This window comes from Pseudophryne corroboree, chromosome 2 (genome assembly GCF_028390025.1).
Source record: "Pseudophryne corroboree isolate aPseCor3 chromosome 2, aPseCor3.hap2, whole genome shotgun sequence".
NCBI classification, from domain to species: Eukaryota; Metazoa; Chordata; class Amphibia; order Anura; family Myobatrachidae; genus Pseudophryne; species Pseudophryne corroboree.
The window spans coordinates 318994962-319017601 of record NC_086445.1 but is presented as its reverse complement, the minus strand read 5'-3'; the positions used below and the strand labels follow the sequence as shown (position 1 = coordinate 319017601).

General features: G+C 42.3%; 1 protein-coding gene and 2 pseudogenes across 1 annotated transcript; 2 read left to right on the top strand and 1 right to left on the bottom strand.

Moving 5' to 3' along the window:
- The first annotated feature begins 608 nt into the window (after positions 1 to 608).
- Positions 609 to 20811, top strand: LHFPL5 (LHFPL tetraspan subfamily member 5). The gene is made up of 6 exons (XM_063952965.1): positions 609 to 718; positions 1215 to 1422; positions 14909 to 15006; positions 16070 to 16518; positions 16634 to 16870; positions 18154 to 20811. The coding sequence occupies exons 4-6, from the start codon at positions 16107 to 16109 to the stop codon at positions 18168 to 18170; spliced, it is 666 nt and encodes a 221-aa protein (XP_063809035.1). The 5' UTR covers positions 609 to 718; positions 1215 to 1422; positions 14909 to 15006; positions 16070 to 16106; the 3' UTR covers positions 18171 to 20811.
- LOC135052553 (5S ribosomal RNA) lies at positions 10644 to 10762 on the bottom strand (annotated as a pseudogene).
- Positions 12274 to 12392, top strand: LOC135052552 (5S ribosomal RNA; annotated as a pseudogene).
- Positions 20812 to 22640: the final 1829 nt, after the last annotated feature.

Genomic DNA, 22640 nt, shown 5'->3' with positions numbered 1-22640 from the left:
GGAGGACCCGACATGCAGGGCGACCGTGCCCTGTGCTAGGCGGGCCCCTGCATGCTAGAGACATGAGTTGTAGTTTTGCGATTTCTACGATTTTCTAGTAGTTTTCTGCGATTTTGCTGAATTAACAAACGCTCTATAACCTATGCTGTTTTTAATAGCACGGATTTTGTAATTCCGGACAAACAAAATCTAAAGCACAAAAGCAAAATACCAGATACATTATTCATCGTCTGACTTTTTCTTATGTAGATTTATAAAAAAAAACAACTAGCATTCATATTATTCTTCACGGAAAAACAAAACAAAAAAAAGTTCACCAAATCATTTTTCTCCAAAAGAAAGCAACGCAGTTATTGTTACACACGTCTCCAAATCCCATGTAATTCGTTAGCTTTGGACAACATTAAACTCAGGGAATCAGTGGTAAGGAGATTACCTACATTCCCATAATGCACCAGATGATGGGGGATGCATGTACACTCTCACACTAAGATGAGGGAACATAGAGATGACACCGTACACCAGTTTAGCATGAATAATGTAGAGAGCATTACATGACACCACACAACTAGCAATGTCATCCTCTTAAATTTCTGTTTTAACAGTCACATCCCTGCTCACTGTTCTCAGCTCGAGTTGTGTTTCCGAGTCCCTAACTCACATCTCTTGTATTCAGCTCCAAAAGGTTTGTCAGTTTGGATCATCTACATACTCTCAGGTTAGTCTTATTACCCAATTATAGTGACATTTTACCAATGGGTATAATTATATGTTCAGATATTAATCTTTAGAAATGGATGCTAATTAGCTGATAACCACATATATGCTTTCATACATGTTAAAGCTGAAGGGTGATTGTTCTTACTCTAGAACATGTTACTAACTTACCTAAAGCCAGCGATAGGCATGTTCTGGGTCTCCAGTTTAGGAACTACAGTCCCCAGCATGCCCTGCAAGCCATCCAGCAGCAGCAGTTGTGTTCTTGGGGCTCTGTGGTACACACTGCGGAGGGGGAATTGATTGGGATGTCACAGAGATGGGGGCTTCCGAATGATCCTCCAACAGTTACCTGGGAGTGCAGCAGTATTGTATTATGTCTCCTATATTATTTCATAGATCATACTGCTTCAGTGTGAAACAACAATGTATTTATTAGGAATTGCCAAAAATACTTTCTTTTCTGCTGTATCTTTAGAAGTGCATCTTTTTTGCAGACTGGTCTCTTGTCACATTTATTAAGCAGCTTTGGCCAGCTAGAGTTTATTGCTGGTATATCCCAGTGGAATATTGGAAGAAATGTGATACATTTCATACAAAAATAAGGAAAATAGGAGTATTCAATGTTCCCCGAAATTCCATTTTATGAGCCCCAATGCACCTGTGAAGGGATGCTTAACGATTGATAAACATTCTGGATTCAAGGTAAATTGATGTTAATAATATACAGTATATCTATCTATTATGCCAGTCAATTTTTGATATGTGATCTAATTTCCAATTTTCATATAGAGATGTGTCTGTATATCAAAAAAAGAAAAAAAGATGACCAATGCCAATCTTAAAAGAGATTCTGTAGCTGAATGTCAGGTCCTTTGCTAGAGAAAACATTAAGTTAATTCTAATGTGATATAGATAGATAGATTAGATAGATAGATAGATAGATAGATAGATAGATAGATAGATAGATAGATAGATAGATAGATAGATAGATAGATAGATAGATAGATAGATATGGGATGCAGTCAATTTTCCGGACGTCGGGATCCCAGTGGTCAGGATACTGATGCCAGAATTCCAATATCCAGTGAAATGCCCGTGGTCGGAATACCGACCACTGCCTGGCATCCTCACTCGGGTGGTGGTCCTCGCCACGCAGCAAGCCTTCGGCTGACGGGATTCTGGCGGCAGTCTGCTGACCGCTGGGATCCCGACTGCCGGCATATCACACTGATCCTTTATATATATATATATATATATATATATATATAGACTGTACTGGCCAGGTAGTGGTGCTAGATACAATAATCAATAGTATATACTATAAAAAATTAAAGTATTAGTAGATTAAGATGATATTGCTTATACCAAAAAGAAAAATTAGTGATGTTCCTGGATTAGTAAATACCTTGGTTGGCATGGATGATGTTTTCACAATCTCGTTATATCAATGTTTATGAAAGAAAAAGCAGTGTAATAAGATCAAAAATAGTGGCGCAAGGAGTGGGGTAAAGTGGCAATAATAAAGTGCTCAGTGTCGTTATAGAAGACATGCATACCAGATGGTAATTCTTTAAGACTTGTCTGTGTTATCTTTCACATACAGCTGGCGCCACAGTACTTGGTCTGATGTGACTTTCAAACAAATGTACATATCACAATCTCAGGATTCCAGTATAGCCCAAACAACAAATAAAAATCACAATGGAGTGATAAAACATGGCACAATAATAATTACAGTACTTTGCGCTGTGTTACCAGTATAATCTGCAAATCAAATAGTAAAACTTTTAAGGCTGATCAATGTTATGCTTTGTATACGACCTCACATGGACATGTATAGGTTTCAAATGACATGCCTGGTCCTGATTCTTGTGCAGCCATGGCGATTTATGAAAGCAACTACAGTACTGTTCGATTATCAAAAGAGAGCCTAAGATGTTTATGTCTTAAGAGACACTCATCGTGCCACTATAGCTCTTCCTGCGCTGTCTCTTATAGAGGCAAAGCTGGATGCAGTACCACCAAGATGTACTGTATTTATATCTTATTAATCGGAGTTGGGGAGAGAAAACTCCCCCTCTGGTGATTAATGCAAGACCTGCAGCCCATCAGCCTAGTGTGTCTAACTTCATCCATGGCCCCACTAAGTTATTCTATGCAAAGAATTACATCTGAAAAGTAGACGTTGTCTATATGTCAAAAAGCAGATTAGTCCATATCGCACACAACTGAGTATCTTCAAACTCTGGACTTGTCCCACTCACATGAACTATTGATGTATGCATTGCTTAGGTGACGTTTAAGCACAAGTGTCTAGATCTGAAAAGGTGAGTGCCTAGGACATCCCATCATCGGTTAATCCAAACAACATACTGTCATAACAATCAACAGAAGCAAAGAAACCTACTAATTGATGAAGAGCTAAAATTGTATTCTTATATTGGATAACAACAGGTAGAGCACTTCGCTCAGCTCTTCATGAGTTGTAATACGTAATGGTCGTATTCCCCAGAGTATTGTTTAATGGTACACCTTACTATTAGGTGTAGCATTGTGAGTGTATACAGTGTAACAATCTAACAAAGTGGCACTGCATACTCTGTAATTAAGAAACTATTTATTCAAAGAATGGAGACCGTACTCCTGAATAAATGGTAAAATGTCAGACATGCAAGGTACTCATAACGATCCCCATGGCCGATAAAGCATAACACACTTGGGACTTTTTGTCACTTGCCATTTACAAGAGTACCTTGCATAGTGCCATGTAATAATTGTATGTCTGACATTTTACCAGTTATTGAGGAGTACTGTCTCCTTTCTTTGAATAAATTGTTTCTTAATTACAGAGTATCCAATGCCACTTTGTTAGATTGTTACACTGTATACACTCACAATTCTACACCTAATAGTAAGGTGTACCATTAAACAATACTCAGAGGAATAAGGCCATTACGTATAAAAACACGATTGCTCACAACTCATGAAGAGCTGAGGGCAGTGCTCTACCTGTTCTTATATGCTTACTAGTAGGGAAGGTCACCTACAAGCACAAGTAGCTCGCTCACTCCATCAGCCATACTTGCTCAGTGCGCAGGTAATACAACCCCTCATTTATTATATTGGATAACAAATGATGCAATAATTGCCCATAGATTACAGTCTTAAATGTGGGAAGATATTTAATCATCCAACATACAGTATATCACTCTATTTCTCTAACGTCCTAGAGGATGCTGGGGACTCCGTAAGGACCATGGGGATAGACGGGCTCCGCAGGAGACATGGGCACCTTAAGAAAGACTTTGGATCTGGGTGTGCACTGGCTCTTCCCTCTATGCCCCTCCTCCAGACCTCAGTTTGATACTGTGCCCAGTGGAGACTGGGTGCTTTCAGGGAGCTCTCCTGAGTTTCCTGTCAGAAAGTATTTTAGTTAGGTTTTTTATTTTAAGGGAGCTCTGCTGGCAACAGATTCCCTGCATCGAGGGACTAAGGAGAGAGAAACAGACCTACTTCTCTGAGTTTCAAGGCTCTGTTTCTTAGCGACACCATTAGCTCCAGAGGGATTGGTACGCAGGTCTCACCTTCGCCGTCCGTCCCAGAGCCGCGCCGCCGTCCTCCTCGCAGAGCCGGAAGATAGAAGCCGGGTGAGTATGAGAAGAAAAGAAGACTTCAGAGGCGGCAGAAGACATCTTGATCTTCATAGAGGTAACGCACAGCAGTGAAGCTGTGCGCCATTGCTCCCATTCACCTCACACACATCTGTCACTGTAAGGGTGCAGGGCGCAGGGGGGGGGGGGGGGGGCGCCCGGGGCAGCAATATAAACCTCTCCTGTGGCAAAAGTACATATATACATGTACAGCTGGGCACTGTACATGTATATAAAGAGCCCCCGCCATGTTTTTAAGAATTTTGAGCGGGACAGAAGCCCGCCGCCGAGGGGGCGGGGCTTCTCCCTCAGCACTCACCAGCGCCATTTTCTCCACAGCACAGCACTGAGAGGAAGCTCCCCGGACTCTCCCCTGCTTACTCACGGTGACAGAGGGTTTTCAAGAGGGGGGGGGAGGGCACATAATTGGTGCATATACATACATAAAGGCGCTACTGGGTAAACATTCTTCCTAGGTTTTTCCTGGGTCATATAGTGCTGGGGTGTGTGCTGGCATACTCTCTCTCTGTCTCTCCAAAGGGCCTGGTGGGGAACCTGTCTTCAGAAAAGAGCTTGTGTGTGTGTGTGTGTGTGTGTGTGTGTGGTGTGTCGGTACGCATGTGTCGACATGTCTGAGGTTGAAGGCTCACCTAAGGAGGAGGGGGAGTGTATGAATGTAAGGTCTCCGTCGGCAGCGCTGACACCTGACTGGATGGATATGTGGAATGTCTTAAGTGCTAATGTAAATTTATTGCACAAAAGATTAGACAAAGCTGAGGCTAGGGAACAGTCAGGGAGTCAAACCATGTCTGTCCCAATGTCGCCGGGACCTTCGGGGTCTCAGAAGCGCACACTATCCCAAATAGTTGACACAGATACCGACATGGATTCAGACTCCAGTGTCGACTACGATGATGCAAAATTACAGCCAAAAGTGGCTAAATGTATTCGATATATGATTATTGCAATAAAAGATGTTTTGCATATCACAGAGGAACCCCCTGACACGAGGGTACACATGTATAAAGGAAAGAAGCCTGAGGTCACCTTTCCATCCTCACATGAGCTGAACGAATTATGCGAAAAAGCTTGGGAAACTCCAGACAAAAAACTGCAGATTCCCAAAAGGATTCTTATGGCGTATCCTTTCCCGCCAACGGACAGAATACGGTGGGAATCCTCCCCTAGGGTAGACAAAGCATTGACACGCTTATCAAAAAAGATAGCGCTGCCATCCCAAGATACGGCTACCCTCAAGGATCCTGCTGACCGCAAGCAGGAGGTTACCTTGAAGTCCATTTACACACATTCTGGTACGATACTCAGACCGGCAATTGCGTCGGCCTGGGTTTGTAGTGCTGTAGCAGCATGGACAGATTCCTTATCAGCGGAAATTGAGACCCTAGATAAGGATACCATTTTAATGACCCTAGGGCATATAAAAGATGTTGTGTTATATATGAGGGATGCTCAAAGAGACATTAGTTTACTGGGTTCCAGAATAAACGCTATATCTATTTCTGCTAGGCGAGTCTTATGGACCCGACAGTGGACAGGTGATGCCGACTCAAAGAGGCATATGGAGTTTTTACCTTACAAGGGTGAGGAATTATTTGGAGAAGGCCTCTCGGACCTCGTCTCCACAGCTACGGCAGGTAAATCGAATTTTTTGCCTTATGCTCCCTCACAACCTAAGAAAGCGCCTCATTATCAAATGCAGACCTTTCGTTCAAATAAAAGCAAAAGAGTACGTGGATCGTCCTTTCTTGCCAGAGGTAAGGGCAGAGGGAAAAAGCTGCACAACACAGCTAGTTCCCAGGAAGAGAAGTCCTCCCCGGCCTCTGCAAAATCCACCGCATGACGCTGGGGCTCCCCTGAGGGAGTCCGCTCCAGTGGGGGCACGTCTTCGACTTTTCAGCCACATCTGGGTTCACTCACAGGTGGATCCCTGGGCAATAGAAATTGTTTCTCAGGGATACAAGCTGGAATTCGAAGAGGTGCCCCCTCGCCGGTTTTTCAAATCGGTGCTACCGACTTCTCCCCTAGAAAGGGAAATAGTGTTACATGCGATTCACAAATTGTGTCTTCAACAAGTGGTGGTCTAGGTTTCCCTGCTTCAAAGAGGGAAGGGATACTACTCAACTCTGTTTGTGGTCCCGAAACCGGACGGTTCGGTCAAACCCATTTTGAATTTAAAATCCCTGAACCTTTACTTAAAACGGTTCAAGTTCAAAATGGAATCGCTCAGAGCGGTCATCGCCAGCCTGGAAGGGGGAGATTTTATGGTATCTCTGGACATAAAGGATGCATACCTGCATGTTCCCATATATCCTCCTCATCAGGCGTACCTGAGATTTGCGGTACAGGATTGTCATGACTAATTTCAGACGTTGCCATTTGGGCTTTCCACGGCCCCGAGGATTTTCACCAAGGTAATGGCGGAAATGATGGTGCTCCTGCGCAAGCAGGGTGTCACAATTATCCCATACTTGGACGATCTCCTCATAAAAGCGAGATCACGGGAGAAGTTGCTGAACGGCGTATCACTTTCACTGAAGGTGTTACAGCAACACGGCTGGATTCTCAATATTCCAAAGTCGCAGCTGAATCCTACGTCTCGTTTGACCTTCTTGGGCATGATTCTGGACACAGACCAGAAAAGGGTTTTTCTTCCGATAGAAAAAGCTCAAGAACTCATGTCTCTGGTCAGGAACTTATTGAAGCCAAAACAGGTGTCAGTGCATCACTGCACTCGAGTCCTGGGAAAGATGGTGGCATCATACGAAGCCATTCTCTTCGGCAGGTTCCATGCGAGGACTTTCCAATGGGACCTACTGGACAAGTGGTCCGGGTCACATCTATAAATTCATCAGCGGATCACCCTGTCCCCCAGAGCCAGGGTATCTCTCCTGTGGTGGCTGCAGAGTTCTCACCTCCTAGAGGGCCGCAGGTTCGGCATTCAGGACTAGATCCTGGTGACCACGGACGTGAGCCTCCGAGGTTGGGGAGCAGTCACACAGGGAAGAAATTTCCAAGGTCTTTGGTCAAGTCTAGAGACTTGTCTCCACATCAACATCCTGGAACTGAGGGCCATATACAACGCCCTACGTCAAGCGGAGGCATTACTTCGAGACCAACCAGTTCTGATCCAGTCAGACAACGTCACCGCAGTAGCTCATGTAAACCGCCAAGGCGGCACAAGGAGCAGAGTGGCGATGGCGGAAGCCACCAGAATTCTTCGCTGGGCGGAGAATCATGTAAGCGCACTGTCAGCAGTGTTCATTCCGGGAGTGGACAACTGGGAAGCAGACTTCCTCAGCAGAAACGACCTACATCCGGGAGAGTGGGGACTTCATCAGGAAGTCTTCGCGCAGATTGCAAGTCAGTGGGGACTGCCCCAAATAGACATGATGGCGTCCCGTCTCAACAAAAAGCTACAAAGGTATTGCGCCAGGTCAAGAGACCCTAAGGCGGTAGCTGTGGACGCCCTAGTGACACCGTGGGTGTTCCGGTCGGTCTATGTATTTCCTCCTCTTTCTCTAATACCCAAGGTGTTGAGAATAATACGAAAAAGAGGATTGAGAACAATCCTTATTGTTCCAGATTGGCCACGAAGGACCTGGTATCCGGATCTGCAGGAGATGCTCACAGAAGATTCGTGGCCTCTTCCTCTAAGACAGGACCTGTTGCAACAGGGGCCCTGTCTGTTCCAAGACTTACCGCGGTTGCGTTTGACGGCATGGTGGTTGAACGCCGGATCCTAGCAAAAAAAGGTATTCCGGATGAGGTCAATCCTACACTAATAAAGGCTAGGAAGGACGTTACATCAAAACATTATCACCGAATATGGCGAAAATATGTTTCTTGGTGTGAGGCCAGGAATGCTCCTACGGAAGAATTCCATCTGGGCCGTTTTCTTCACTTCCTACAAACTGGAGTGAATTTGGGCCTAAAATTAGGATCTATTAAGGTTCAGATTTCGGCCTTATCCATTTACTTTCGAAAGGAATTGGCCTCTCTCCCAGAAGTACAGACGTTTGTGAAGGGAGTACTGCATATTCAGCCTCCTTTTGTACCTCCGGTGGCGACTTGGGACCTTAACGTGGTGTTAAGTTTCCTTAAGTCACATTGGTTTGAACCACTTAAAACGGTGGAGTTGAAATATCTCACTTGGAAGGTGGTCATGTTGTTAGCCTTGGCTTCGGCTAGGCGAGTTTCGGAATTAGAGGCTTTATCACATAAAAGCCCCTATCTGGTTTTCCATATGGATAGGGCGGAATTGCAGACTCGTCCTCAATTCCTACCTAAAGTGGTCTCATCTTTTCATATGAACCAACCTATTGTCGTGCCTGTGGCTACGCGTGACTTGGAGGATTCCGAGTCCCTTGATGTGGTCAGGGCTTTGAAAATTTACGTGGCCATAACGGCTAGAGTCAGGAAGACAGAAGCACTGTTTGTCCTGTATGCAGCCAACAAGGTTGGCGCTCCCGCTTCAAAGTAGACTATTGCTCGCTGGATCTGTAACACGATTCAGCAGGCGCATCCTACGGCAGGATTGCCGTTACCGAAATCGGTTAAGGCCCATTCCACTAGGAAGGTGGGCTCTTCTTGGGCGGCTGCCCGAGGGGTCTCGGCACTACAGCTGTACCGAGCTGCTACTTGGTCGGGGTCAAACACCTTTGCAAAGTTCTATAAGTTTGATACCCTGGCTGAGGAGGACCTCCTGTTTGCTCAATCGGTGCTGCAGAGTCATCCGCACTCTCCCGCCCGTTTGGGAGCTTTGGTATAATCCCCAAGGTCCTTACGGAGTCCCCAGCATCCTCTAGGACATTAGAGAAAATAAGATTTTAAACCTACCGGTAAATCTTTTTCTCGTAGTCCGTAGAGGATGCTGGGCGCCCGTCCCAAGTGCGGACTACTTCTGCAAGACTTGTATATAGTTATTGCTTACATAAGGGTTATGTTATAGTTTCATCGGTTTTGGACCGATGCTATGTTGTTTTTTTCATACTGTTAACTAGATAGTATATCACAAGTTATACGGTGTGATTGGTGTGGCTGGTATGAATCTTGCCCTTGGATTATCTAAAATCCTTTCCTCGTACTGTCCGTCTCTGGGCACAGTTTCTCTAACTGAGGTCTGGAGGAGGGGCATAGAGGGAGGAGCCAGTGCACACCCAGATCCAAAGTCTTTCTTAAGGTGCCCATGTCTCCTGCGGAGCCCGTCTATCCCCATGGTCCTTACGTAGTCCCTAGCATCCTCTACGGACTACGAGAAAAAGATTTACCGGTAGGTTTAAAATCTTATTTTCACTACCATTCCATATTAGAGTAACTGCTTTGGAATGGTGTCCACTTAATAAAGGAAATAAGTATAATGAACCATTAATATATACAGAGACAGTCATGTTATTATTGCAAGAAACTATCTTTAATCAAAGATACAGGAGAGGAGGAAGGAGATTAAATGATAGCATTAAGTTATAATTATTTCATTACGTGTACATGGATGTAAGGATGGAACATCCAAATGATTTCTTGATGGCACAATCTGTGAAAATGATGTCCTCGTATTGTAGTAAAAACAAGTTCCAGTCCTACAAGTTTCAAGCAATTTGGATTTACATTGCACACCTTGCAAATATTCCTAGGAGAAAAACAAAAGAGGAGAAAGACTCTATGTTGGGGCACTCTTTATCAAAAATTAGACACTAAAACTTAACTTTTAATAAACATAATAAAATATAGTGACTCCAATATGAAAAAATCATGAACATAAATATTGATGCATATTAATAATGCTTCTATTATGAAAATATATAAGTAAAGCGCCTTGGTGAAAATTATTTACAATTAGTACATAAATCTGGGAAAGACCTGTCTATAATGTAGGACAGGTTATATTTTTAATCCCCAAGGGAAAATACCTCGGTTTAGCTTCTCCGTATTATGGATGCTCCAAGATAAGAGGAATATCATATAGCAGATAAAAATGTTGCCTATATAGGTCCTTAAGCACCTACTGCTCTATATTTAGGCGGTGGTGTTTACCAGAAGGCTTTTACTTCGGAATTTATAGTATTGTTAGAATTTTTGCACCAAGCAAAAAACTGAAAATACGAGATTGCTGGTTTAGTATAGATATATGCTAAAGATGAAAATGTAGCATATTCAGCAAACACAAAAATGAAGTATTTGAATTCAATAAAAATAGAAGAAAGAAATGGATAGAATTAGAAGAAGGGGTGTCTTACTTCTGCTGTTCAGCTGGGTTGTTTACTGCACCTGGTGTTCACTGCTGGTCCCCCAAACTATTACTGACCAGGCCTACCACAGATTAGCTTCCAAGGTCGGACGAGATCAGGCGTATCCTGTGGAGTATGGCCGTAATCTGCTGAATGAGAGAGTATGACTACCAAGTCCAAGATGCTTCTGCTGTCCAGATTAGTGGATGAGAGAGCATTGAAAATATACAACGTATAAGGTATAAAGTATGGAGTATAAGATGGAAAGTATAAATAGCTATATGAATAGAAGATGTAAGCTATGTATCAAATAAATATATATATGGTGGTGTTTGACTGCTGTTGCTGCTGAAAGGAACCTCAATCTCAGTGGTGTTACCAGCGTTTGTGGCCCACAATGATATGTTCCTAATAATAAGTCAGGCAGCCAGAAGAAGAAAAATCTCATAAATTAGTGCTATTCAAAATTAATTTTCTCCTAATAGAATGAAGACTAATATATTAGTCCCATAACAATGTTAGGCTAATACCAATTAGATGTCGCATTCCTTTACAAGCAAGAATTTTAAACGTGCTTAAAAAACCTTATTTAGTTGATAGAGTTAGTACATTTCTCTCTGATACAATGAAAAGGGGTTGTGTCAGCTGATCGAGTTAATACATATATCTCTGTTGTAAAAAGAAAGGGAAGGGTATTGAGGAAGATTATGATTCAAAGTTAATGGTAAAGAAAGACTATAATTACACCATTATTGCACAATTGTTACACTGGTATTGCATATTGTCAAAAAGATCGAGCATATAGTTTAAGGAGGTAGCAGAATCAATAGGAAAAAATGACAAAATAAATATATATGAGACTTGTGGCCCAAATGGGCGCTTACTAAACCGATGTATCCCTTGTGTGGGAGTGGGCTGCGCAGTCCCACCAAGTCCCATTTGGGCCACAAGTCTCATATATATTTATTTTGTCATTTTTTCCTATTGATTCTGCTACCTCCTTAAACTATATGCTCGATCTTTTTGACAATATGCAATACCAGTGTAACAATTGTGCAATAATGGTGTAATTATAGTCTTTCTTTACCATTAACTTTGAATCATAATCTTCCTCAATACCCTTCCCTTTCTTTTTACAACAGAGATATATGTATTAACTCGATCAGCTGACACAACCCCTTTTCATTGTATCAGAGAGAAATGTACTAACTCTATCAACTAAATAAGGTTTTTTAAGCACGTTTAAAATTCTTGCTTGTAAAGGAATGCGACATCTAATTGGTATTAGCCTAACATTGTTATGGGACTAATATATTAGTCTTCATTCTATTAGGAGAAAATTAATTTTGAATAGCACTAATTTATGAGATTTTTCTTCTTCTGGCTGCCTGACTTATTATTAGGAACATATCATTGTGGGCCACAAACGCTGGTAACACCACTGAGATTGAGGTTCCTTTCAGCAGCAACAGCAGTCAAACACCACCATATATATATTTATTTGATACATAGCTTACATCTTCTATTCATATAGCTATTTATACTTTCCATCTTATACTCCATACTTTATACCTTATACGTTGTATATTTTCAATGCTCTCTCATCCACTAATCTGGACAGCAGAAGCATCTTGGTAGTCATACTCTCTCATTCAGCAGATTACGGCCATACTCCACAGGATACGCCTGATCTCGTCCGACCTTGGAAGCTAATCTGTGGTAGGCCTGGTCAGTAATAGTTTGGGGGACCAGCAGTGAACACCAGGTGCAGTAAACAACCCAGCTAAACAGCAGAAGTAAGACACCCCTTCTTCTAATTCTATCCATTTCTTTCTTCTATTTTTATTGAATTCAAATACTTCATTTTTGTGTTTGCTGAATATGCTACATTTTCATCTTTAGCATATATCTATACTAAACCAGCAATCTCGTATTTTCAGTTTTTTGCTTGGTGCAAAAATTCTAACAATACTATAAATTCCGAAGTAAAAGCCTTCTGGTAAACACCACCGCCTAAATATAGAGCAGTAGGTGCTTAAGGACCTATATAGACAACATTTTTATCTGCTATATGATATTCCTCTTATCTTGGAGCATCCATAATACGGAGAAGCTAAACCGAGGTATTTTCCCTTGGGGATTAAAAATATAACCTGTCCTACATTATAGACAGGTCTTTCCCAGATTTATGTACTAATTGTAAATAATTTTCACCAAGGCGCTTTACTTATATATTTTCATAATAGAAGCATTATTAATATGCATCAATATTTATGTTCATGATTTTTTCATATTAAAGTCATTATATTTTATGTTTATTAAAAGTTAAGTTTTAGTGTCTAATTTTTGATAAAGAGTGCCCCAACATAGAGTCTTTCTCCTCTTTTGTTTTTCTGCTTAAACCTACTGACTCTGGAAGCACCACCGACGTGTAATTGGTTTAGTACACTCAGTGTACATTATCAGTCTAAAGTCGGTCACAGACTTAGATCTAATATCGGTCAATGTCTGTAATAATAACCTGTTGCGGAACTATCCCCATTAGATTAAATATTCCTAGGAGACTTTCCCTCTTTTTATTTTCTAATTATTCCACTATTTATAACAATATTGAGATTGACATTGGTCCTTATTCATCTGGACAATTTATCAGTGAACATTATTCAACTTTCTTCCTGCAAGACAATATTGAGTTCTACCTTTCTCTCTCACCCAAATGTCTCTCTTGGTTCTGATTTTGGTTTTATCAACTGTGCTTAGACTATATCATGCAGATAAAGCTATATTACAATGCATAGGGGTGTAGTATGTTATGCCGGTGCATGGCATCCCGGCGTCCAGCATACCGGCACCGGGATCCCAACCGCCGGCATGCAGGCCGTGTGGTGAGCGCAAAAGAGCCCCTTGTGGGCTCACTGTGCATGCCACGCTATTTATTCTCCCTCCAGGGGTGTTGTGGACACCCCAAGAGGGAGAATAGTTGTTGGTATGCTGGCTGTCGGGATTCCGGCGTCAGTATGGTGAGTGCCGGGATCCCGACAGCCGGCATATCAAATGCCTCCCTTTCACAAGGATATTCCCTCTGGGTACAGCGTGAATTTGGTTTTGTACCCTTAATTACTCATAATGTGAACCCAGTGATCTTGAGTGGAGAGCATCTAGTACAGGCTTTTTCAACCAGTGTGCCGTGGCACACTAGTGTGGCGCGACCAGTTGCAAGGTGTGCCGCGGAGTCAGAGCAGCTTCCTGCACCTTCAGAGTGAACTGTTGGCCTGGGCTCTTCTTAGAGGATCATTTATGCTCCGGCTGTGACCTGTGCAGTGATGACGTGGCGGTATGATATCATAGGTCACGGCCGCCGCATGTCACCACCCAGCCAGCCCACCTGCCTGCATACACTTCTTCCAGTTCCCGCCTGCATCCACAGCTTTCCTTGCCCACCCACATCCACACCTGTCCGCCCGCTGCTCAGTATTCGCAGCAATCCACTATGAACAACCCAAGCCACTGAGGGACAGGGAGGAGGACAGCTGACCGGTAGGGGCTAATATTCTTTTTGTTATTTCTCCTGTGGGGAGCAATAGGATTTATGTGGGGAGAAATGTAATTGATTTATGTGTGAGCAACATGATTTATGTGGGGAGCAATGTGATTGTTTTTTCTATGTAGGCCGATGTATGTGTGGATTTTTTATTACTGTGAAGGCCAATGTGTGTTTTTTAGGTTTTTTCTGTGGGGAACGGATGGTGTACCTTGGCAATTTTAAAATATTGTTTGGTGTGCCGCGAGTGAAAAAAGGTTGAAAATCACTGATCTAGTAGATACTCTCATTTCCTACCTCTGGCTTCGTCTTAACTTTGTTTCTCTTAAAGGAATGAAAAGGCTGCTTATACATGGTTTCCAAGTAAGCAGCAGTGATGCACCATCCAACCACATCTGAAATAGACCCAGTGTAATCTAAAACAAGTTTGAGGCAATATATTTTAAAGGTTAATTTACTATGCGGTCAGTCCAATTAATTGTGAGTTAATTTGCAGCACAAGTAAGTGTGTCTGTATGCGGAATTTATATTACCACCAGACTCGTGGATTTTTATTTGCAGCCCTACCTTTTATTTGCAGCCCAGTAGGGCTGCACACAAAATTCCACGAGTCCGGGATGAGATCAGGCCATGAGGGGGACAAATTGTGCCGTTGCGAGCGTTTCTACACTGCTACAATTGTAACTCATGCCCTCCCCAATTAGTTGAATTGATCCCTATAGATGGAATATGATTTTACCTGTATGTTTCAGGTACGTTCTGCACTAGTGTGCATGGAAGATGCATTTCTGTTGAAACAAGAGTTCCTGCTGCATCCACCATTTGGTCAATACAGCTGACTGGGCTGCAGGTAAATCCTCTTTGTTACAGTATTACAGATACCTTGTCTGTTTGAACCCTTTCAGAAAATCCAGTAAATATACAGTACTACCCAAGCAAGTAAATAGCAAATGTACGTAAGTGCACTTAATATAGTCTTCTACCCTCAAGGTTGACTTGCACCTTTCCAATCACAATCAACATTGGTTACTATATAAAATGTAAACATTACTGACAGAACTTAAAAAGCAATACTCACATAACAATTCTTGGTAGACATACAGTAGTTGGCCTGGTCTGCTGCTGCTTGAAGCTTCCACCTACCCCCTTCTGCTCACACTCAGTACTGCGAAGAGTACATACTGTAACTTCTGTAGAGCTTCTCTTTCACAGGAAAGCTCTACAGTCACTGTGGGTAGCCAGTAACCGTTGACAAGAGCAACAGAGAGTTCATGGCAACAAGACCCCGCTCCCCTCACATTCATAAGTGTGAACCTGGAGTGCAGTTCCTAATTTCTTTTAGCTATATATATACACATTTACAACATCTCTGTACACGTTCTGTCACCCAGCTCCATAATAACCACCCAATTTCTTATATAGGTGGCAGAATGGAATGAGATCGGGCATTTTGTGTTTGGGCACAATGCATCTTGTTAGTGGTCATCTTCCTACGTCATTGTTGGGTTTGTCCCACTGCAATCAGACAACATTCCAGCATTAGCTCATTATTGAGGCCATGGATGCCATGATGATGGCCTGGTATCACCTACAGTAGTGCCAGCATTCTTTCTCCATTCTTTTTCTGCATTATAAATAGGGAAATATATAATTGCCCTAAGTAAACAGTTTACGAGATATGAGGTGCACAGCTCAGTATTATTTTAGTAAGTCTACTAATAAACATTATAACTAAATAATCATTTAGGTTAAGAATGTACATTGTGTCCAGTATAGGAACGCTAGGAAGTATTACATAGTCTGACTATGAACAAAAGTGAGATACAGTAGTGTATAAATTGTCATGAAATTTCTTCTCGTGCCTCTGCCTTGTAGTATAGTCACTGACCTGACTTTATCATTTGCATTAAAAGGTTTTGTGCTTAAGAACTCCACTCACTTCAGATCACAATGGTCCAGCTATTGCCAGCACAAGAAGCAGCCAAGATCTATCACACCAACTATGTACGGAATGCCCGTGCCATCGGTGTCCTGTGGGCAGTGTTTACTATATGCTTTAATATTATCATGGTGGAAGTGTTCATCCAGCCATACTGGATTGGGGACAGTCTAAACACACCACAAGCAGGTTATTTTGGCCTTTTCAGCTATTGCATAGGTAATGCACTGACCTCAGAGCTCATCTGCAAAGGCAGTGCTTTAGACTTTGAGAGCATACCTTCAGGAGCTTTCAAGACTGCCATGTTTTTTATTGGAGTGTCTATGTTTCTGGTGATGGGCTCCATGCTGTGCTTCAGCCTTTTCTTCTTCTGCAATTCAGCCACAGTATACAAGATCTGCGCATGGATGCAGTTGGCTTCAGGTATTATATACTTCTCTTTGGCCAGAACTGTTGTGTCTTTTTCTTTCTCTGCTAATAATGCTTTATGCAGGTGGTCACTACTTCCGCTTTTCAAGTTCTTGTTTTCTCCTTGCAGCAGCTGGCTTAATGATTGGGTGTCTCATTTACCCGGATGGCTGGGACTCTGCAGAAGTGAAGCGTATGTGTGGAGACAAGACAGATAAATACTCCCTGGGAGCCTGCACAGTACGCTGGGCCTACATCCTTGCTATTATAGCCGTCATGGATGCTCTCATCCTCTCATTTCTTGCCTTTGTATTAGGAAACAGACAGGACAGTTTATTGCCAGAGGATTTCAAGATCCAAAACAAAGGTTACAATCATCTACTTTTTACTGCTTCTACTTATATATTATCAGATCACATTTATTTTCATGTATTATTAATAAAAGCCTAACAAAGTTATTCATGAAAAATGAGTAAATAAGAGCTGAATGGAATAGCTAGCTCCTCCTTTGCTACATTCCATAGTATCCCAAATCTGGTATACACACTGTATGGAATATATGGCCAGTATAATCCATAACTCTTCCAAATCCTTTGACAAGGTTTGTGGCCCCTGGCTCACGTCACAAAATGCTCCCTCCCCATATGAATTAGGTTGAACCATCTCATTCTTTTGTTTAATATCCACCCTCCAGGATTTCTTTCCCTTTCTCTCTTCGTCTATGCCTTGTCTACTGTTTCTGACAGCAAACTCTCAGAGCAACTGTATGTTTGCTCATGTTTGGTACACTATCATGATACAGCCATAAGGGGCATATTCAATAGACGAAGGGAAAGCTCTGGGTTTAATTCCGAGTTATTCAATTATTTAGCCTTTTCCCCACACAGTAACATAAAATGCGGAATCTAATGGGTTTCCCTGAGCATTAAATGCAGAGGTAGCATTTTAAGAAAGATTTTTTTCCTCACAGTTCCTGAGTGTGGAAGGAAAAATCCTGTCTCTGGGGATTAGCCTGTGGGGTTCTCGTAGCTACGGCTAATTGGATATGCCCCTGGTGACACATAACAAATCATTCACAAAGGCAATCATGGTCTGCTCTCTGCTGCAATGATTGCATCTCTCTTTATCCAAAGTGTACTTCTGATCGCATAAAGGCAGGCAGCATCAGTCCAAATTATTAAGCCAGAAATTGATGACCTGTGATGGTCAGGCTTTACTTTAAATATAGGAGATGATGTCAATATCCCGGTGCTCAGTATGCCTACGGTCAGAATCCCAACTTTAAGTATTGGGGTTAGGGTTATCTTTAGGGTTAAGCACTAGGGGAAGGGTTGGGGGGACATGGCTAGTATTAGGCTGCGGAAGGCAATAATTAGGGTTAGGCTGCAGAATGGGTTGGTTAGAATTAGGGTTGCAATACTTAACAAAATCCGTCTGCATTCCACTGACAGGAAACTGGCAAGTGGAGCGCTGGGATATTGAACCCTAGTAGAGGAAGCAAAGAGGAGTTGGGAGTTTGGATTTAACCAAAACATGCCCAATATATTTTTCCACACATATGCCAAATTATAATCTTTCAATTTAGCCTTTAAAGGTCTTTAAATGTTTAAATAAACATATTTTCTGATTGTGTTTATTTGTGTTTTGCAGAAGAAGAGGGTGGCTGACAGGAAAGAATCATCTATGAAACTCTGCATGCATGTATTATACTGTACAGTGATCCCACATGGGAAAAGTATGAAGAAGATGCCCAAAGACTTGATTTAACTTCAATAGTTTAAATTATATGGTTTGTTAAAGCTTTAAATCCAGCGTATCTATTAATAGATACGTATGGTTTATATTTAGCATTATGCTGTTTCATATTACAAGTTTAATAGAAAGTCAATACCGAAATGGAATATTATTTTGCAACAAAAGGACAAGTGTAATAGCCTGCGAGTTGATAAATATACTCCAAGGGAGATATTTATCAAAGCTTGGAGAGAGATACAGTACCAACCAATCAGCTCCTGTCATTTTTCAAACAGCCTGCAAACTCAGGTAGACGCTGGTTGGTTGGTACTTTATCTCTCTCCAAACTTTAATAAATATACCAGTAAATCTTGCAGCTAAATAGCTCAGCACTTGCCACAACTCACATTTGAGTAGATGTATGAAGCAGTGGAAAGAGTGGAAAAGCGGGCCAGTTGAGAAGTTGCCCATGGCAACCAATCAGCTCTGAGATAACATTTATCAAGTGCATTCTAGAAAATGTATACATACCAGCTGATTGATTGGTTGCCATAGGCAACTTCTTACTCTTTTCACTACTTCATACATTTCCCTCAGTATTCCATTTAGGGCTAATTCCAATCTGATTGATACACACAGTACATCTGAAATCAGTTCTACACGAGAAGCAATACGATACGCAAAATTTGCTAATTTTTCCTCACATTCCCCAGAAGTGTGCAGGAAAATTAGCAAAGTTATATTGTCATTTTATGCATTGCGAAATGTACTTTGTCAACAGTTCATTATATGATTTCACTATATGTCATTTCTCGATTATAGAAAGCAAACTTTAGCTCTTGCCGCTGTGCCTCCAGGCTAGGGAGCTGATCTATGTATGAGAAGGCCTTTCTAGTGCACTTAACACTTGGGAAAAGTGTCTTGAACATGTTGTCTGTGTAATGCCTAACACTTGTGAGCACACTGATTTGCAAGAATTCTGTGTAAAGAAATGATTTCTGTGTGCTATAAATGAGTCAGTTTATGCATTTAGGCTCCAAATTATCTCTCACCTGTGCATAAAGATTCAGGACATTCCTAAGTGGGCTGTAAACATTAAGGATTCCAGGGAAAAGATTTGCTGGAATTGCCGGACTCTGCAGAGTGCCATCTCTCCTCTACATGCTGAGCTGCAATCATCTACATCCCTCAGTAGCAGAGAGGTTTACAGGTCTTTTTATAGGCATCACAGTCCAATAGAATTCAAATTGAGCACTCTAGTCCATCTCTAAAATGTCTAACTTTTCTGGCGGTTTGATGTACAGCTTTGCAAACCATTACATAATATATTGGACAATTTGTATTATTTCCATACCTACTGTATGTAGTTATGTACGGTTCTATTCAGTTCCATCTATTAGTGTATTTTCAGTCAGCACTATTTATACCTATTGGCGAAATACATGTACAATACACCACTAGATGGCAGCTGACGGAGCAATTCATTTGTTGCTCCATTTGGGCGCGAATAGCCACAGGAGGACACAATTCAGCTTAAAGCCTCCTGAGGTGGCGAGCTGAAATTGCAAAAAATGGGCTGTTTGGGTGCCCAAACAGTACTTTTCACGTCCATTAGATTAGACTCTGTCTGTTTGGGCGCAATATGGGTAAAAGAGAATCCCATTTGAATATCACCCCATGATCCTCGGTCACTTTAGCCTGTAGACTGGGAGTGAAAAACATTTGAATTACCTCCATAGTTTATCACTTTAAATGGAAACTCTCCATTCGCCTACCAGCACAAACTAGTAATATATCCTTTCCTAGTTGCAGAATGAAGCAGACTGGCAGCCTTGGCCTTAGACTCTATTCAGTCACACAAAGGGGGTCATTCCGACCCGTTCACACACTGGTTCTTCGCTGCGGCACGAACGGGTCGGAAATGCGCATGCACGGCGGACGCACTGCACACGCGCATCGTTGCCTGGCGATGATCGTCGCCGGCCAACGATGCCACCAGCGACAGGCAGGAGGCGTTCCGGGGCGAATACTCACGTTTCCAGCCATTTCGGGGAGTGGTAAGAAAAACGCAGGCGTGTCCAGGCGAATGGAGGGCGGATGTCTGACGTCAAAGCCGGGACCTGCATTGCTGGATCTGTCGCACAGGGTAAGTAGGTCTAGGGCTAGTCTTGTTTTTGTGTGAAACATTTTTTTTAGCATAGCAGGGCTGCACAAGCGTTCACAGCCCTGCTACGCTAAAATACACTCCCCCATAGGCGGAGATTAGTTGATCGCACCAGCAGCAAAAAGTTGCTTGGTGCAATCAACTCGAAATGAGGGCCAATATCTCCAGGTTGTTAGTGGTGCTCATTACCAGATGATTATGACTAGGCTGAAAAAGTAATTGTTTCTTTTTATGTAATCATCATGGCCCTCATTCCGAGTTGTTCGCTCGGTATTTTTCATCGCATCGCAGTGAAAATCCGCTTAGTACGCATGCGCAATGTTCGCACTGCGACTGCGCCAAGTAACTTTACTATGAAGATAGTATTTTTACTCACGGCTTTTTCTTCGCTCCGGCGATCGTAATGTGATTGACAGGAAATGGGTGTTACTGGGCGGATACACGGCGTTTCAGGGGCGTGTGGCTGAAAACGCTACCGTTTCCGGAAAAAACGCAGGAGTGGCCGGGGAAACGGTGGGAGTGCCTGGGCGAACGCTGGGTGTGTTTGTGACGTCAACCAGGAACGACAAGCACTGAAATGATCGCACAGGCAGAGTAAGTCTGGAGCTACTCTGAAACTGCTAACTCGTTTGTAATCGCAATATTGCGCGTACGTCGGTCGCAATTTTAAGAAGCTAAGATTCACTCCCAGTAGGCGGCGGCTTAGCGTGTGTAACTCTGCTACATTCGCCTTGCGAGCGAACAACTCGGAATGAGGGCCCATGTGTTTAAATAGTGGGTTTCTTTCTCTTGTAATACTGTACATATACTGAAACTACTAAACTTAATAAAGGTTTGTATTTTTTTCTTCCTTCCCTTTTAGAAACTCATGACATTTTAGTTTTTAATATAATCCCTCTAATTGAATTATTAGTCACAGAAGCGGTCACCTTCAATAAGCACAGCATGTACAGGAATCTACAGCAGTAGTAATCCACATACTGGTGTGTGCCTCTGCCAAAACATTAACCAATAATAGTGAAGCACACAGACTCAAACCTTTCCTAGTAGTGGTTATGGGCAATGTGGCCAGATCGCTGAGTATCCAACAGTACTCTATTCATCTGTGTGGCATCACTCCAGAGTGATCTGTGTTCTGCGTGTAGCAAACATACTTTTACACTACTCTAAAGGGCCCCATACACTTATGTGATCACGTGTCGAAGGCAATCGCAGGCGATCACCCCGTCGGCAGCCTCCCGGGGGGCAGGATCGCCCAAGACACATCGTATGCTGTCCTTTTGCATACAATGTATCTTGCGTGATCCTGGGCGATCCCAGCCATGCCCTCCAGGTCGGACCTGATTGAAGGTGCAGCACATTCAATCTGGAGGATCCGCTCTGATGCTCACGGGAACGCGCATTGGATCGGATCGGAAACCGGGCATTATCGCTCTAGTGTATGGGGCCCGTTAGAAGCGTTCCAGTATGCCACTGCTTCAGATTGCACATCAAATGCCACCCCACTTGTACCAATTGAGGAAAACACAGAAAATCCAGTTTTGAAGCACCAGTAGTAAAACGGATAGATGTCTGTACATCTATAGAAGGTTAAACATGATTTAGAAAACTGTATAAATGTAAGTAATCTTAAATGCAATTCTCACATTGGTACCATTGTAAGAAAGGATTTGGTAGGTGCTCTTTGGAATGCTCTTGTGAACTAAAAGTAAAAAATAATAATAATAATCAGAATGTATTATTTAATACAGTCATCGACATATGATCTTTCACCTTCCACCAATAGTCCACTAGTTCCATAAGGAAGTATGAACCTACCAAATATGGGATTTGGGGGTTTATTTATGAAGATTCGGATTGTAAAACCTGGTGCTTCTGATGATGTTTATGCATGAAATTTTAAAAAAGGATTTGATTTTAGTAGCCACGTTTAGCTAGTAAAATCATTACCCTTGTAAATTTCGGCCATAAACACTATAGGAAAAGACAAGTTTTACAACCCGACGCTTCGTAAATAACCTGATTTCTCTAGCATCCATAAGGGATATTGGGGAGACTTAGTACGATGGGGTATAGATGGGGACCAAAGGAGCCGGTGCACCTTAAATTTCTTCACTGGGTGTGCTGGCTCATCCCCTCTATGCCCCCTCCCACAGGCAGTTATAGGTAAAACAGTGCCCGAAGGAGAAAGGACTTATATGAGAGAAGGAACATAACAACAATAAGTGGTGAGATTTAC

Excerpts from the sequence above, each read along its gene's own strand:
- LHFPL5 (XM_063952965.1), top strand. The coding sequence starts at position 16,107 with ATGGTCCAGCTATTGCCAGCACAAGAAGCAGCCAAGATCTATCACACC. Across the intron at positions 16,519-16,633 it reads ATGGATGCAGTTGGCTTCAG|CAGCTGGCTTAATGATTGGG; the intron begins GTATTATATACT and ends TTCTCCTTGCAG.